Raw genomic sequence first — 19,540 nt, 5'->3', positions numbered from 1 at the left:
AATAATCCCTGACACAAGGAAATAATTACCACCCGCGAAGTAACAGACAATAGACTAGCTGTAGAACTTTGTCTGTCATTAACTATGCCATAATTAATTTTGTTTGGAAGTTAAACAGAGAAGTGTTTGGTTGATATTCTTGATTATGCCATGCCTTCGAGTTGTGAGAGCATTTTCCCTCAGTCTTTGTACATAAAATATTTTACTACTCCAATTACTTGCCGTCGCAGTCTATACGTAATTAGGAACATATAAGTTATTTCGTATACATATTACATACCTCCAGCTATATAAAAGAGCTCACAACACATCAGTCTTAATATATCTTATGTGCCTAATGGTACATTCATACATTATACGTATCTATTTACACGACGGAGTATAAGCTGTTCGAAAGCCGCCTATTCGAAATTAAATGCAAAAGGGTTACGGCAAAAATTTACACATTTGTACATTTTATTTGTGGATGAGGAAAAGAGACATTACATCAAACCCCCCCCCCCCTCGCATCATTAATACTCATTTATACAAATAGCTTCAATAAGATACACACACACATACACTTCATGAATCCTATGCGGATTCCATGTGACAATATGCGGTTGAAGCGGAATATTTATTTTAATTAAATCGTGAGAAAAGGAATTAAAATAACTTTACCCGTTGATGGTAACGAAGCGCGAAGAAAGTTAGTCCTCTACAATAAGGGCTGTTTAGTCTTTTACAACCGGCATACTCATATAGAAACGTTGAATCTTGTACTTCGTTTCAGTATCGCCCAGTGGTAGATGTCAAATCTTCTACTTCTTTGGTTGTACGTTTCGTTATATATTTATATAACAGAACACCAGTCTTAGCTCATTAATTTGTTCGTCGTTCTTAATAACAGATGAGTAACCGTTTCTGGTGAAGTGGACAGAACTTTCTCGTTTAATTGGTAGAACGTTAATTCAGAAGATTCAAAACTAAGCAAATTCTCGAAACGCAGCAAAAAAGACAGAAGAAATGTCAGAAACTAACGAAAAAAGGTGGTCAATCACACTTACTACCTTTACTGTTGTGCTGAAGGCTGAGGCTGCAAACACTTTAAAACAGATTTTCTCCAACTTGTGTTAAACTTCGTATGTTAATATATCCCTTCCTTCGTTAAGCAAAAGTAACTGTTTGCCCTTTGCCACGAAACGATTTACACCAGAATCGCGTAAATAAATTTTGCGACATTTAAGATTTTACAACAAACAACGTGGAACTGGAAAACATTGTTCATCTAACATCAGATCACACGCCGGTTCTATTGACCCTCAATGCATCAGTTGTACTAAAAAACAAAAAGGAAAATCTCACTAATAAATACACAGATTGAAACTTCTTCAGGAAATTAGTGGAAGAGTCAATAAACTTAAACGTCAGCCTAAAAACAAAACAGGAAGTTGATCTTCAGTGTGAAAAATTCATCAGCCTGCTTCAAGATGCAGCAAGAAAATCAACTCCGAAACTAAAACCAAAACCCATTCAAGAAGTATATTATTATAAGAGACTTAATCAAAGAAAGAAGCAAAGCACGGAGATACTGGCATAGAACCAGAAATCGGAATGACAAAAATTACTTCAACCACATTAGCAACAAAGTCAACAAACTCATAAAACTGCATAAACAAAAATGTTTAGACAAATACCTGAGTAATTTGGGATCGGGTAAGGAAAATGATTATTCATTATGGAAAGCTACAAGAAAGTTCAAGCGACCGTGCGTACAAAACCAACCTATCAAAGACTCCAATGGAAAATGGATAAGGAAGGATAGCGAAAAAACGGAATATTTTGCAAAATACCTAGCAGAAGTGTTTCAACCCAACGAGATACAATCGAACGTTGATACAACAAAATTATATCAACCATACAAAAAAATTAAGAAAATAACTCCGCATGAAATCGCAACGGAAATTGACAAGCTAAACAAAAAAAAGGCACCAGGAGTAGATGAGATTGCTCCAGGTGTATTCAAAGAACTGCCAAAACAAGCCATGTATATGATCACATATATTTTCTACGCCTGTCTAAAATTGAAGTGTGTACCAGGGAGCTTCAAGATTGCACAAGTAATCATGTTGAGAAAACCCGACAAGCCAGCTGAGAAAGTTACATCGTATAGACCAATTTCACTCCTACCAACAATCTCAAAAATTTTCGAGAAACTACTGATCAAACGTATAAAACCTCTTGTGAAAATCCCTGATTTCCAATTTGGGTTTAGAAACAAACATTCAACAATAGAGCAAATTCATAGATTGACTACTACAATTGAACGAGCGTTCGAAAATAAGGAATACTGCCCAGCAGCATTTCTAGATGTATCACAGTCAATTGATAAAGTATGGCACGAAGGACTCATTTACAAATTGAGCAAAATACTTCCAGAAAACTACTGTAAATTGCTTGAATCATATATGTCGGAAAGGAAATTCCGATTGAAAAACGAAGAAACTTATTCCAACTACTATCCAATCAGGGCAGGTGTACCACAAGGAAGCGTACTAGCTCATCTCCTATACACGATATACACTGCCGACATACCCGTCTCAGAGAACTCTTTCATTGGCACATTCGCTGATGACAAAGCGATCATGGCAACGGATTCATCTCATAGTGAGGCTGTTAAAAAACTGCAAGAATCATTGGATAAAATAAATCAGTGGACCATCGATTGGAAAATAAAACTCAATGAGTCAAAATCTAATCACGTCACTTTCGCATTGCGTCACATAAATAGCAATCTCCGCATCTTCCTAAATAAAAATCCAGTTCCACAGGCAGAGTCAGCAAAATATCTGGGACTAAATTTGGACAACAAATTAAACTGGAAACATCATGTGAAACAGAAAGCTCAACAAATTAAACTGAAATCAAGACAAATGTACTGGCTAGTTGGATACAACTCACAACTGAACCTGTATTGCAAGAGATTGATCTACAAATCAATATTAGCACCGATCTGGATGTACGGTGCAGCACTCTGGGGCTGCGCTAAAAAATCAAACATCGAAGTCATCCAAACATGCCAAAACAAATTTCTACGAATGATACCCAACGCATACCGTTTTGTGACGAACAAAGAAATACACAGAGATCTAGAAATAAAATGGGTAGCCGAAGTAATTCGAGAATATGCCATCAAGCACGAAACGAGGCTGTTAAACCCCACCAACATAGAAGCCATTCTCCTGCTCGACATCACAAGCGAAGTAAGGAGGCTGAACCGACTCAAACCACACGAATTAACGTAATGAGGAATCCGAACACTTCATTTGGGCCCGGTCAATGGATCGTCAACCCGCTCACGTTTTACTAATTTCGATGCATTCGTAAAGAAATTAGTACACTTCATCAGTAGTAATAAATTAACGTCAAGCTAAGATTGTACTATTCATACCAATAAAGGTGTTTTTTGAAAGAAAAAAAATTAAGATTTTACTGCTAGTCTTCGAGTCGCTTTAACATTTAACGTTTCAGACGTTTCTAAGGAAGCACATTCATACTCTGCAATGTCAAGTCAAAACTCCGTAACGCATTTGTGACCTTGCTTTTAATGAGCTTTCGAGAGCTTTAAGCTTCTTTTGTATTCCACTGAAATATTCCATTGTTCCAATGGAACGCTAAAGAAGGATCTCAGAGCTTTCAAGCTCTCTAAACTAAACATGCAATACGTGTTTGGCTGAATCGGCAATAGTTCTTACCGAATATTTGACTGTGACAATGCGCGCTTAATATGTACCCTTTACCAAGAAACATTTTTTTTTTAAGTTCACTTCATATCATCAGTCATTTCGAACTTTTATAGTTTCCGATTATACTTGCAAATGGAGTTCTACATTTCAATAACATCTTTACTGCCGTCTCACAATCCGATTGTGTACGTACAACACAGTCATGCATTTTTTCGGCAAAATTTATTCTCCCCGAATACATTCGATCTTTGAACAACAACGTTAACATTGTAACCATATCGAAATGAAAATTAGCAACAGCTTTCTTTGACAAGCATTCAAATTAAACGAAATGTAAATGAAAAATAGATTTAATTGAACGAGGGGCCCTCTTCTATGTATATATCGCCTCTAAAATTGGTATTATAATTACTTATGGTTTCGTTTCTGTGTTTGAAGTATACTCTAATCTACGATAAAAATGCGAATGATCTGAGCCGGCGCACCACCCAATGTTTATTGATAAATAAACCACTTGAACAATGAACAGTTCCAGTTGGACGACTAACGTAAATAAATATTCGCCATTCGAGAACTATGCTAATGAGCTAACATGTCAGTCATATGATTTCTACAATTTATGGAAATAATGTATGCTTAGCGTTAGGTCTTTGCATAGTAAAACACGACAAATGTGTTACTGCTCCGAATTAATGTACATAAATTATTAAGGTTACACGATTTGCAAACTATTTCAACTATGTAACCCCGGTATATTCCATGTGTGTATTACATATAAATTATGCACTTCTGTGACGGAATTGAACTGTTTCTCGCCCTCTCTGTGATATCGTAATGAGGATAAGATTATTACACAAACTAATGCGAAAACGTTTTTTTTGCATTCTAAAGTGCTGTTGCCAGGAGAGCCTCCCACGCATTCAGACCGCAATAACATTAACGATAGAATGCTTTATCTCCTATGTGTGGTAGTTTTGTCGAATTTCTAGTTCGACAAACCTCTCCCACACAGGCCACTGCTCACACCCTGAAAGTCTAAGAGGGATTTGAAAATGACCGTACCGAAATCAAACGCATTTTACATAATACTTGGAAGGGTAATTGCATGTACTTTCGGTACATTAAGGGTCTTATTGGGGTTATTCAACTACAGTTGAGCAGTTGAAAAATGGGTAAAAATATGAATATTTCAGCGAACTCTTCACGGTACCTCTGCATCCGAAGTACAATCGGTTAATCGGTAACATCCGACCCGACACGTAACAGACGACAATGTGGCAAAATCACTCTCAATATATGGACGCTAGTCTTAGCTTCATTCATGTGCATGTTAAGCGAATCGTGAGAATAATGTAAGACATTTTTGCATCGAAAATTTTCACAATTTTATTTTTCTTATGATTCGCTTAACATGTTCATGCATAAAGCTAAGACTAGTCTCGTTATATTGAGAATTTCTTTGTTGAGACGTAGTAAATGTTACTGACGTTTCTTGTCGCGAACATTCCTATTACAACAGTGTCACTCAGGATAGCAACGTGGCCAAGGCAATATGGTTTGTGTCGTATAATGTATGTAATATCGTTCTTTCGCCCTTTCGCCACGGAAAATAATTGATTTGGATACGAGATAACAAATTACCTCGGTTGAATCTCGGGTTGTATAGCAACACATTATTCCGTGTTTTGGCATAGAAACTGTTCATTGGGTCACAAAAATTGCTTGAGACTTTGCATGCAACACGAATCTTATGCTGATATATTCTTGCGTACGATGTGTCGAGTTCGCCTCGGGTTGACAATCGACATCTAATGCGCTAATATACCTTCATATGATTCTAGTTACATAAATACCTATTATGCGTCGGAATAAGTTTAAAATTTATGTAATCTAAATGAGTTAGTCGTTTGCCACATTGATGTTGTGTACATAATGCACAACGTTCTTGAACAATAGAAACCATTGCCAATTGAAACACACACAAAAAGTTGGAAGAACTCACATCAAATGCAATCTAATAATTCCGCTAAATAACATTCCAATAAATTAACCGAACAAGAACAACACTCATTCCGATTCCCAGTGTGTGCTGGCTTTTTTTGCCATATCAAGTACATATCAAGCCATATAGCCCCATATTGATGGTGGAAAATGATAGATCAATAAACAGAACTGAATTCTAACCAACTCTTATGTCGTAAACAATGAAGTCCATTTGTATAATTGCTGTCTGTCTTATACACTATCAATTTATACCTGTGTTTAGAGTACGTGTTGGGTGTTTTTGCTAAATTTGTTCGGTTTATGTATACTGGCTTGATATATTGAATTTTCTATTTTGGAAAAGCAACATTGAACGCGACTTGAACGGTATGTTTCGCTTTCTATATTATACCATCTGCCCTATTCGCTATTTTTGTTAGGTATCACTAATCCTACCCAGTCGTACAATACTACCATGTAGTTATGTTAATGCATCAAGCGAAGAATATAAACGTTGAACTATGTGAGAAACTATTCGTGTTTGTGAATTTATTAGGTGAAGTTGTGGAAATGTATTTTTATAATGCTCCGGCTACGAATTTGTTTCCATTTTTTAATTCGTTTAATCACTTTCAACTTCAAACCCATCAATCCATTATAGTGTCGTTCTATAATTGTTGCAAATGTAAACGAATTCAGTTGCTATATATAGGCAAGCACCCGCCGCCCGCAACATTTATTTTATCTTTACGCTAATAAGGCTTTACAAATCGTTAAAAAAAGAAACAAAATCTCACATTAAATATCGATAGCTTTTGTTCCCATTTTAGATTATAGTGGAAGCGATTACCCAACATTAAATTTGAATATTCGTCGGTGTGTTACGTTCATGTGAGGTTGAAGTCAAACGATTTTTTTTTTTGAATTATTGAAGTGAAATGACAAATGGACGTTGAAAGACAATTTAACGCTGACAAATGAAAAGTAAATCGGTTCATGAAAAGCTCATTTATCTATAATAATGCTCGCGCTTCACTAGGCTATCTCTATTCATAACTCAGTTTTTTTCTTCGCCAGCAAACATACACCGGAACAATGTGACATTGTAATGCTGGTCAGTAAATGTTGATATTATAAAACCATCCACGAAAGACGCCTGCTCTTCTTAGTGGGAGTGGTGTGTATGGAATTGGTATTCATTTAGGCAAGTTCTATGAAAACGTTGGACATTTGGAATTAGGTTTCATTTGGAGCTCATGTAAATTCCGAAAATAGAATTAATTGGCGTCTCATTAATTAAATGGATTGTTACGATGATCTGCAGGTAGTGATAGATAGAAAATTTAAATTCTAATTTCGTCTGCATGTCCATTAATTTTTGAATTAAATTAGAATTAAACGTTTCGATTTTTTCTTGAATTTTCCTACATTTTCGTTCGTTTTCCCAAAAATATATTTTTACGAAAATTCTGGAAAATGTAAGAAAATTTAGGAAAATATGGGGAAATGATTTTCCAAAAATAATGCCTGCATCCGATCTACATTCTGGATTACTTGAAATCGTAGAAATTCTAATTTTTTTGGTGAGTAAAATTCTAGCTGCATATGGCGACTTAGTAGTTCAAAATTTGAATTATGTGTCTTCTGCTTTGTGTAGTGTGATACGTCAATACACAGATGACGAGATTAATATTTACATTGGTTCACGAATTGAGACCTGTTCAGGGTTAAAATTACCGGGGACGACGTGAACGCGAAAAGTCGTAATTTTCTCGTAGTCTCGCCAACAAAACATATTTAGCTGTTTTCATTAATATTTGTGGTGTTAATTATTGCCTATAGTATTGGAATTGACTCATCGTAGCCTAGTGGTTGCGGATTATATAGAGTTTTATGATAAATCGACAAATCTACAGATTTATTCAAAAACAAATCAACGCCACGATAACATAACCTGTACCGTGCGATACGAAAAGACAATTGTCATTGAAAAGTCACGTTTGTCCGCTGTGGATGATGATTACCCTGACTACCAGTGTGTCCACAAGCTGCTCCTGCAACTATGAAATCATCACTTATGTACCGAACGATCCCAGGATCTACCGTTGGTCATTGCTATCAAAACATTCGTCGTATTCATACGCAATTATGTCCGATGAGTGACGACATACAATTTGATTTGCTATTTGTCAACGTTTTCTTTGTTTTTGTTAAATTTAATGTGAATTAATTTATCTTTGAAGCTAGAATTGTCTCATATTGTTGTGTTAGCTATGATAAAACATATACGAGTAAATAAATAAACCGCGATTGTACAGCTATATTCATCTGTACATCTGTTATCGACAACGACAGCATTAATAAAAGACGAGCTCTGACTTATGTGCGATCTTAAATAGCAAAGTGCATGCTTAAAACATGAAGTAAAAGATTTCGCAATGTCAGCAAAATTTTTACTTGAAAAGAAGTAGTAGACATTGTTGTCGTCTGTGAATGGTTTACTTCTCAATCTTGGATTTTCTATGATGTGGAGCATATGATGTGGATGTAGAACAAATGCTTATGACCAATGGACCATTCGCAAATTTGTAGCCTACATTTAGGAAAAGAATTCGTTTTTTGATGGTTTCTCTAAACCAATTTTTTTTTTAGAATAAAAACCACTAAAGCACACAAAAAGGGGTTAAGTTTGAAGGAAAAATTGGTCTGTGAGTCATAACTTAACCTGTGTAGATTACTAAATTTACACAATCTACAATAAGTTATCACCCACGAACCCACGTCTTTAAAAGTTACACATTTTTGCGTGCTTTAATAGTTTTACGTAAAAAAAGTGGATTTTGGTTCAGATAACTCATCAAAAAACATATATTTTTCCGCCTAAATGTAGACTAATAATTTGCTCATTGCTCTATGACCTTGTGAAATATGAAAATATTGCACAAGTCTCAATCCTACAGAATGATTCGAAATTTAATCTCCTCGTTCGATTTTATTGCTACCATATCCTGCCATTTCACTAGTTGTAACTTTTTATGAAAGTCATAGAAAAGAACTGCAGATGGATTTTAAGAAAATTAAATTTTTTTCGTTAATTTGTCTGTCAGCAGATGGTTGTTATGTGAAACCATTCAATAAAGGAAAATTCTTGTACAACTAAGCATTTCATTCAACTGATGAAATTTATATGGCTCAGAACTGTACAGATATAGATGTAGCAACGATAAAGGTACACTACACACTACCTATAGAGTCAACTAAAAATAGAACATTCGAAAGTCACATTTTTTCTGTGATATCGATTCATTTAAAGATGCTGGACATAAAGAAAAACGATAAGCTCAGCATTATGATTGAAATCAAATTACATGCCACAACTTAGAAAATCTCATCAATTATTTCTCTCTGGGTTTCATTGGTCCAGCAAGCACATTTTCGCAAAAGCTGAATGAAATCGGAAAAGCGAAATGAGAGACAGGAAAGAAATGTCTTTCCTCCTTTTCCACGTTGAAAGACATGTTGACAATTTTAATGTCGTAATTGTGTGTTTGTGCTGGGAAATATTGCCGAGGCAGAAAAATAATCTGAAAATGGCAAAGAAGAGGAAAATCGTTTTAAGGATTACCAGAAAAAAAAGTGGAAAACGATTCAAAAATTCTTTTGACGTCCAACATTTCAAAGCGTTTGTAAAGGCTGGTACAATTAATGGATTGACAACAGAACGTTGGGTTGACCAATGGCAATTCAGAAATCCACATACAAAGTGGTAGCCAGTGGTTGTGATACACCACACAGTTTTGATAAACGAATACTGAATGTGAATGAGCTTATGTATTTTGTAACGGATCACATAGCCCAGACATTATGATACCAATGTCTAAAAATTCAAATTCAAAAATTACCCTTCGTGATATTCTGTAAAGAATTTATGAACTTCTGGAAGAAAGGATACAATTTCGAATATTTTATGACGAATTTTTTGCGTAGGGGTAAAAATTGTTCATTTTTGTATATTTATGGTTATATCCGTCGATAGCAATGAGCTGTGTATATCACATCCTATAACATTACATCATATAACCTTGTTGCTAGTAGAAATAGAAGCAAAATATTTTCTTTACATAATTTGTAACCGCAACCGCGAAAACCAGAAACAGAGAGTCATATGTCAACGACAACGATGAGAAAAATAAACTCCAGCTGGCGTTTTCTCATTACAGCAAAATAAAAGTTAGAACAAAATTGAAGTACAAGATTCTATATGAACACCAGACGTAGCAGATGAAGAGTACTAGCGTGTGATTCCGTGATTTGATTGCACTTTTATACGCAGAGGACGCAGATATTGATAACCCGACGTAACGAGCGACAATCGTTACTCACGGTTGAAAGAAAAAACTTGCATTAGTGATTCACATACCTGTTTTGGATGAATCATTGAAATTTCGTTTGATGTAGACCGAGCGAAGCGAGGGCTTCATCCGAAAATACCTTATATCAATCGTCCCAAACAGTCACGTATACAACTTTAAATAAAAAGTGCGGTTTTGCGAGTAGGTAAACCACGATACACACCGAACAGATCAGACGTTTGTCGAAAAATTACTAAAAGCCATACACGAAGGCATGAACGAAACTGTGAGTTATTAGCTGAGAAACGTTAGTTAGACACAGGTTGGTTTGTGTCGGTGGAGTTAGTAAGTATAGACTTTGAACTTTGCTCATATTATTAACAGAAAAGACAGTGCCGTGTATAACATTTCGAGCACACTGGACCATCATAAGTAAGTAATTACAGAAAAAAAATGGCGCAAAAGATTTAAATGTATCAAGCTGTGCCATTTTTTTTTTCATGAATTCAGAGGGCCTCATATTCTCTCAGAGCCCTGGACCATGATCCACTTGGTATCCATGCATCCACGGCTCTGCAAAAATGTTTCATCTTTTTTAAAAATTAAATCTCGAATAGCAGAAACTTGCACCAAGACCTCGGTACAGAATGTTAAAACCCAACTGACGTTATTCAAATTATCGAGAGTTTTATTAAATAATCATCTGTTATCACCAACGAAGACAACAATAAACAATGACCTCATGCTAGTGTTCTTTTATGTGGAGATGCTCGGGTTAAATTTAATGAAGTAATAGATTCTGCGTGAAAAAATAGTTTAAACAACAGAAGTAACACATTCAATGATTATACAAAGATAGCATTGTCAAATGGTTAAATTGGAAAGTGTCCTATAGCACTTATGTATACATTTAATGAATATCTTATCCTTGAACATTTCCCCGACGGGATATTCATGATCGACTTATATTCTCTTTACGAAACAATTTACGACATCGAAACGCAACGAAAATTAATAATTCAAAATTATTTTAGGCAAATGAGATTGTGTCCATATCATTATTCATTAGCGGTAAATTCATCCGAAACGTTTAGACCTGTCTTCGGGGGCTGTCTGTGTGAAGAATTAATTGGAAAATAATTTTCATTTACAAAATCCAGTGAGAATTTTTCATTCTTTCTTTTTTTTGGAATATTTCAACATTTAACGTTCGCCGTGTAAACTGATTACCCAATTACGGCATTTTCTCGTTTCACTTTTGATGGGTACGGTATTATAACTCGTGTGCCGCGCCGTAATTCATAATTGAGTTACATGCGTGAACATAATTTGCGAAATTTAATTATATAATAAATGTGTACAAGACATTCGATCGATGGGGCGCCGCACATAACAACAATGAAGATAAGAATTTTATTTTTTGGCTAAAATTAATAACGAAAAAAAAACAACTTTCTTTTCTCAGGGAAATTCAATTTTAACATGTAAACACAAGCACACAGATCATCATCGAATTATTTTCAGATATATTTGTCGTATAAACATCATCTAAACAAATATTCACCGAAAATTTTTCACTTTAACAAAGAGAGAGACATTTGTAGGTAGCATGTAACGTAACACGCCCCACACTTTTCACGTTATATATATATATATATATTTTCTGCCATGTAGCTGATAACACCGCGTACACACATTTTATATCACAACCATTTATTTTTGCTCACCCCTATTTCTTGCATTATACCGAGAGCCAGTCGATTACATGCAATGGGGTATACGGTACATACATATACAATCGGTGATGTTAATTTCAATTTTTCGTTTAATTCCTCGTCCCGGAATTATAGTTACCAACAACAACAAAAATGTTGGTTTTCTCTTCTTCCAATCAAAGAAAATATTCAAATAAAGATTATGGTGAATTGTTACTTACGCGGCGATTGATTTAGATAGGGGCCAACGCTCCATTGAAGCTTGATACTTCATATTTTCGATCTGCTTTTTAAGCGCGTCCCGGTCCATAGTTGAAATGATACTGGGATCCATACCGCCTAAAATCATACCACATATCGTTGAAATACGGAGTGAACGATTCGTTGAATTGCCTGATGAAATAGAAGGGAAATTTCGGTTTTTTTTATCGAATGTGTGTGAAAATGTTTTACAGAATTTTTTTTTTGTTGATTTTCTTGTTAATGTCTGTATAGGTGGATTAGATGATGTGATGAGATATAAGATTAATTTAGTGCGGGATCTATTGAGAGGAGTTTTACGTTTTATAATGGATGAATCTGGATGTTAAGCATTTACGTGCTTGCGGGTGGAAAATCGTTCTTTTCATCGAATTTCATTCAACACGTATTAGTCATTTACAAGTCAGCGCACGGTAAATAGTATTTTACATAACTACTGATAAAAAGATGAAAAATAGAGTTTTCGTGGGAATTTTGTTCATCCGAGGCGAAGCCAAGGTCAATAATCATACGAAAACGTGACCTTTCATTTTTATCCCGAGTTATGTAATCCCGACTATAGCATGTAAAATAAAATACGTACACTACGGAAAAGCTAGCTTACTCTATCTGGAGATAATATCCCTCGCCTTCGGCTATGGATATAAACTTTACTCTCGTAAGTATGCAAATTTTCCCGCAGGTACGTAACATTAGTATATTACTTCCGATATATTACTACCTCGGAAGTACAATGCTTTACGTGGTTACGCAATGTAAATGAAAATGAAACATGCCGTAACACGTAAATTATATTATTAGATAACAAGGGATGAAAAGTCGAAAAGTCCAGTTTTCGTGTGAATTTTGTACATCCGAGGCGAAGCCGAGGTCAAATAACAGACGAAAGCTTGACTTTTCAACTTTTATCCTCAGTTAAGTATTTTGATTTAACATGCTAAAGGCTTGAAACATGGAAAGTACGGTTTTCAATGAACGTAGCTGGTGACTACATAACTCGGGATGTCTCATTTTCTTGTGTTCACACAAAAAAGTGGACTTTTTATCACTGGTCATATAAAAGACTATTACATAACAAGCAATAAAACATAAAAAGTCCAGTTTTAGTGTGAATTTTGCTGATCCGAGGCGAAGCTGAGGTCAAATAACACATGAAAACATGACTTTTTAACATTTTCCCGAGGTATGTAATGGATTTTACATGCTGAGGGTGTCGAAAGTAGTGCTTGAAACATAAAAAGTATGATTTTCGACACATGTAGCATGTGAATAAGGAATGGGATCTCTGAAAATATGATAAACGAGAAGTGAAGTCATGCAGCGAAATAAATAAATTTCAATCAGAGGAAGTTCTATACGGAACGGTTACACGATTTAACGCCTGCAAAGCGAACCAAAAAACTGTTTTACTGAACCTGTGTCGCATTAGTCTCACTCGGTGATGAGTTCTCTAAGCATTTGGCGAAAACCCCAAGCTAGGACCGTATTAGGGGCTTTAGGTGATTTGCATTACGAACGGGAATAGATTTGTGAATCGTTCTCCCCCTACAAATCTTATAATCGTGATCTTTGGTCGTTTATGGTTACAGACTAATTCCAGTTCGAAGTGGAAACAGACTAGTAGTTGTATGTTAGTTATATATTGGATAATTGTAGAACATAATTCTGAGTCTGAATCACATTTGAAACCACACAAAACTGCCGATCACCTTTGCGGCATAGATACCAGAGATCATGAGTAAGACGACCACAAACTACTGACGACCTATACAGAAATAATTCGTTCACACAACAGATTGTTTGATCAGACAAAATTGTATATTTTTGTTTAGAGCAAGTGTGCTCTCTGTCTGTTCGTATTGAATGTAGAAATGTAAGGTAAGCTAAAATTGTGTGAATTATTTGTAACCATACGTAAGACGAAGAAGATCACTGCGTATATATGCCCATTAATAATGTATAGATAAATAAATAAACAAAACGTTTTGATTCTGTTCAAATGCACGGAGCGTAAGAGTGTTAATTTTTGAATTGGAAGAAGAAGAAAAAAAAAACGATTTCCAGGTCGACATTCTTTATCGTGCACAGCAAGGTTAAAGATATATGTGTGGTGAGGTGGATGTTGTCGCCGATCTTGTGATTTTCAATGATAATATTGTATGAATGACCAATGAATGCACTTAAATCAAGCACAATTGAAATGCCAGAATGGAAAATTCTAAATCTAAAACTTACCATGAAACAGTGCCAGTTTTTTTGGGTGCAATTTGTAGTGATAGCATGCAATAAATGAAATTAATTGAAAATGTGAACGAAAAGCAGTTTAGAATATCAGAATGGCAAAACTCAATAGAATTTTTTCGTTGTGAGCAATTAACATGTTGTTGTTATGTGCATGGAAGAGGAATCAATGCCGCATTCATATTTATAGTTTCTGTTTACTTTCTGTTCTTTAACTCGGTTAGATATCTTTTTGTTCAATGCTGCACTGTCTGATGACGACAGAGATTTGTTATTGGTACTATCAACAGTGCCGTCACTTCACACAATTTGGATATTAGCCTAGGGCAAAATGGACTCAAACTCAAAATGCTCTATTTGGGAGGCGCGAAATTCTCTCTTTGATGGGGAAAAATTCTCTGTTTGGAGTCGCAAAACTCTCTGTTTGGGGCACAAAACTCTTTGTTTAGGGCGCAAAACTCTCTGTTTGGCGGTGAAAATTCTCTGTTTGTAGAGGAAAAGTTCTTTGTTTGGTGACCAATAAAATTCTTTGTTGTGTGCAACATTCTCTGTTTGTAGACGTAAAATTCTCTGTTTGAAAATTCTCTGTTTGGTGCGAAAAACTCTCTGTTTGGGGACATAAAGTTCTCTTTTTGGGGGTTCAAAATTTTCTGTTATGAGAAGCAAAATTCCCTGTTTGGAGACGTAAAATTCTCCGTGTGAAGGCACAAAATTCTCAGTTTGAGGGCGCAAAACTCTTTGTACAAAGACGCAAAATTTGAGAAGGAAAATAGTTTTTAAGCGAAACCCCTAATATAAATGGGAAAGACATTTTTTTTGCAAGGTTGGTATTGGCACGAGTATTACTTTTTCAATATGGACACTTTGGGCAAGTGTTCGTGGTGCCCGAAAAAAACTTGCAAACAATGACTAGCACAACATTTTTTTTGTATTTTTCAAAGCACCCGCAGCGTCACAATTAATTACTCACCCAAGAAGATTGTTAATGATCACCCAGTTTCAAGTATCTTCTCAAGTCTATCAACCAAAACTCTTCAACTATTCATCACAGCAAAAATTCAAATTTCATCCGCATAGTCCAAATGATCCCGTCTCTATACTCACCAAAAACTTAACGAATTCAATGCAACATACAACCCTAAAGATAAAAGTTTTCCATTTTCCAGTAAAATATTAGCGCAAGCGCTATTTTCCGCAATCAATAAAATTGGTTCGTTTCCGTGATACGAACATTTTTTTTTGTTCATTTCCAAAATGTACACAACGTAAAAGTCTTCTTTGTAACTTTTTGATCCAACAAAAAAATGTTTTTTTTTTTTGTTATGAGCACCATATGGGGTGACTTGAACAATAGATGGTTTATGCACTGTTTTGTTAACAAGTAAGGTACGGTACAGTGTTATGAATTGGGTAGAATTTTAATAACAAAAAGTTGTGCACGAAAAATGTGTTCATTAGCCAAGTGGATACACGCAAATGTATACAACAATGTGTGCAATATGTTTTTATGCGTCCTTTGCTTCATATTACTGTCAGCGATCGGGTGTTTTATCATGATGTTGATGGCTCATGTGGTAGACAAAATTCCATTAAGAGCGAAATGGACTTGTCGATTTTTTTGTGTTTAGTAGAATCTCCTCTAATTTGCATTCATGAAAGCGATTTTATGCTCAGAGGATGTACTCTGTACGTACACATATAGTATACTATAGTTACTGCTTTAAGGTAAGCTATTTATCATACGTTATCGACAGCGTTGAACGCTGAGCGTTCTATCTAATGTGGTCGAATACAAAAAAAGGCAGGTCAGAACGAATGAAGTAAAAGGTGCTGGGGAAGTAACAGATTCGATAATTACACTGGTGATTTGCTAGCCGTCAGTAACATAATAGGTTGGAGGTATACATTAAGAAGGTGCTACCCTTTAAGTCTGGCTTCGTCAAAATGCAAACTTAAAATGTACAGAGAATGTTGGGCGCATTTGCATTGCTGAAACACGTACAATCATTTAGAATTAAATTGGGGGATTTTAAATTTCTCGAGTTTCCGTCCACCTAAAAGTTACACTACATCATTGCATCAAAACTCTTGCTTTCAGGATATAAAGGTTTGGAATGACAAATATCGCATAATAGAAGAAAAATAGAAAAACCAAGTTTTCATGTGTTTATTGACATCGACTATTATTACCTGCAATGTGATAGAGTAAGCGGACGTTTTTCAAGTTTTCCACGAGGACTAGCGGTGCGTAAAGGGTTAATTGTGTGTGAGAGAGGGCATAACGTAGGTTTTCTTTGGTAAAAGATCTAAAAATTAAAAACTTTCATACAAAAATCCAAAAAGGCCTACGGGAATCGCACGAATTCACAGTATGGCCAGTGCTGGGCTGACAATCGCTGGGTAATCAAATCGCTATTATATCCGATCTAATTGTTATTGCTTTGGTGACAGGATCGTAGCTACATGAGAGCGAAGGTGAGTTGAACCCACCCTGGAAACTCTAGGCGATACTCTGTAAACATTTTATCTCAAACAAAAACTTTCTTATATTGATTTTCGACCAAGATTAACTGAAAATTTTCTCAGAATTTTAGAAGATTAGAATCTGTTACTATCGACGGATCACAACTCTTGAGGAATTATTCTAGTAGAAGGTACAACAAAGGATCCAGAAATTATGAGCCTGTGACCAATTTTGCTATTAAAATGTGTTTTCAAACAATCTGATTTCAAAGAAATTCAGAAGTAAAAGATTTTGTTTCAATGTGCTGAAAATCCTTAAAGGTAAGAAGAAGTAATAGATTACATGAGTTACTCTTATGATAGGATTGTTGTCTGTAAAATGTTAATTGATTGACAACATACGTGATAATTAATGTCAATTAGGTAGTAAGGTATGACTACGAAGTAAATGAGACCAGGACATCAGATCAAGATTGAAAATACTCATAACATTGGAAAATTGCAGAAACATTGCTCATCACATTATTTTGAAAGTGAGCTAAAACAATTGATCCAATCTATTTAAAAAGAAACTTTTTTTGTATTGTTAATGCAAATAAAGGTTATACTTTCAGCGCAATGATGTTTCATTGAAATCCGCTATAAAGTTTCTGAACACAACAAAGCTAAAAAAAAGACTGGCAAAATGTGAAAGCATTTTTCCTCCATCCATTCCTCCATCAAATGACCTAAATTGTTTGTACAATGTATATTCTCTAGCAAAAGTGCAACCACCCACCCACACACATGTTATGTATGCACTTATTATCGGCATATTATGCATTCATTTTTCACCTTCAGCTATAGTTATGTTGGGAAAAATTTCCCGACAGCATTTATCATTCCAAATTCGAATTTTATATAGAAACTCCAACACATGAGTCTATCTATTCGCCAACAATTTTAAACTTTTATTATGCCACAAATGTGTATAGTAAATATCCTGAGTTATCTTTTACCTAAAAGGCATAACAGCATGCATGCATTGCATATACATTGCACATCAGGTGGAATTGAAAAGAAAAATCCCCGGAAAATTTGGTGGCGTGACGCAACTCCCTGATAAGTGCTAATGAATCGATGAACGTCTTCTTGGTGTGATTATAGAAGTTAACTTTGGATAGTTCGATAGTTTGAATTCCAAATAGACGAAATTCATGAAAAAGAAGTTCTAGATTTAGCGTAACAAGTACAAGAACTATCGTTAGACCCGTATGTCACAAATTAGTCTCGGTAAATTTTTGGTGTGGGTAATGAAAAAAAGTTCACCAACATTTTGTGGTAATTTGATTTTCGTTGAGCACGTGCGTCACGACTGTTGTACTAACGAGAGACTATGTACCCTGATGAATACAGTTCTGGCACAATAAAAATAATAACGGAAACATACCTATGATCGAATGTATAGATGTATTCAAACACAAGTTCTTTCTGGTAGAGTTCGTAGATAAGCTGGTGAATCGATGTTTAGCAAGCAGATTACTTCGAAAGATGAACAGAGATTACAAGTGTTAGGAGATTATCAAAGCCTTTGAACTCGTCACGAAATTTAGAAATAGAGTGACAAAAACCAACGCTATGGATTTAAGAGATGTTGTTTAAGAGCACTGAATACCTCGAAGTACCAATTGTAGCATCTGTGCGTTTTTCATTATGTGTTTGATGAAACAGTTTTACCGGAATTCTTTAAAACAGTAATATCACGGCAGAGCAGTCGAGACAAATACGTTCAAAGAAGTGGCCTGATTCCCGTTGAGATTGTAACATACTTTTAATGTATTTGTATTACTCCAACCAACTTCATATTCCTACTTAAGAATTCACAAATGTGTCAGCCATATTAAACCAGCTTTGAGAATTATACGCAGCTTATGCAAACTTATGCAAATTACTGCCTTTTCTAAGAGCTAGTCTACCATACCATGACATCGAAATTTAGTTTTTATTGAAAGATCACCCATTTGTGGTGATTATTGCGGATTTTTAGCCCCGTACGAAGTACAAAGGGGCTTATAGGATTCCGATGCCGTGTGTAATTGATGGAATTCGAAGCAAACGGTAAGAATTCTTTTAAACGACCGTGACCGTCATAGCTTCACAATGAAATGTCGGTTTAAAGAATATCTTGGCCTAGAATAAGTTAATAAGCCTTAGTCTGCCATCGCATTTCTCCGTTTAGCACTCCGTTTACATGACAGTTGGTTTCAAACGATGAAAACTTCGTCTCTTGTAAATTGTTTAAGCGAGCTGTTACATAAACGGAGAGCAAAACTTATTTATGATTCGATTTCATTTATAAACGATGACTATAGTCATCTGTTGTCGACAACGACCGACAACGTTAAATAAACGATACACGGTTCTCTTATACATATAGTAAAATATATAATAAAACTAAAGAAGTACAAGATTTTACATCAAACGCTAAGAGTTGGTTTAAACAATTGAAGTAATAGAGTGTTTGCCTATGTTCATAGCTGACGAATCGGCTTAAATAAAAATTTTGTCTGTCCGTCTGTCACGTCAATATCTTAAGTAAATCAAATCCGATTTCAAAAAATTTTATTTTCGCTGAAAGGGCGAAGATGGGCGATTTTGGGTCGACCCCTCCCGAGCTGTGGCCCCAAAAGTGCTTTAACGTTTTCCAAAGATTTCTATGGCCATTTAAAGGCTACACTTGTAAGTTATACATCAAATGAAAGGTATTTACAATACCTATCGACAAAAAAAAAGTTTGTGGAAATTGGATGACCGACTCGTG

General features: G+C 35.4%; 1 protein-coding gene across 2 annotated transcripts in view; it reads right to left on the bottom strand.

Annotated features, from left to right (window-relative positions):
* LOC119078487 (guanine nucleotide-binding protein subunit gamma-e) overlaps positions 1 to 19,540 on the bottom strand; it is a 52,657-nt gene that overhangs the window by 24,379 nt on the left and 8,738 nt on the right. The window contains exon 3 of one of the 2 annotated variants that reach the window (XM_037186045.1): positions 11,997 to 12,114. In XM_037186045.1, the coding sequence (XP_037041940.1) occupies positions 11,997 to 12,109 (113 nt within the window). In that variant the 5' untranslated portion in view covers positions 12,110 to 12,114. Of the gene's footprint in view, positions 1 to 11,996; positions 12,140 to 19,540 lie in introns of those variants that run through there. The other variant, XM_037186044.1, reaches the window with a different exon arrangement.

This window comes from Bradysia coprophila, unplaced genomic scaffold (genome assembly GCF_014529535.1).
Source record: "Bradysia coprophila strain Holo2 unplaced genomic scaffold, BU_Bcop_v1 contig_297, whole genome shotgun sequence".
NCBI classification, from domain to species: domain Eukaryota; kingdom Metazoa; phylum Arthropoda; class Insecta; order Diptera; family Sciaridae; genus Bradysia; species Bradysia coprophila.
This window is presented reverse-complemented; position numbering and strand designations above follow the sequence as displayed.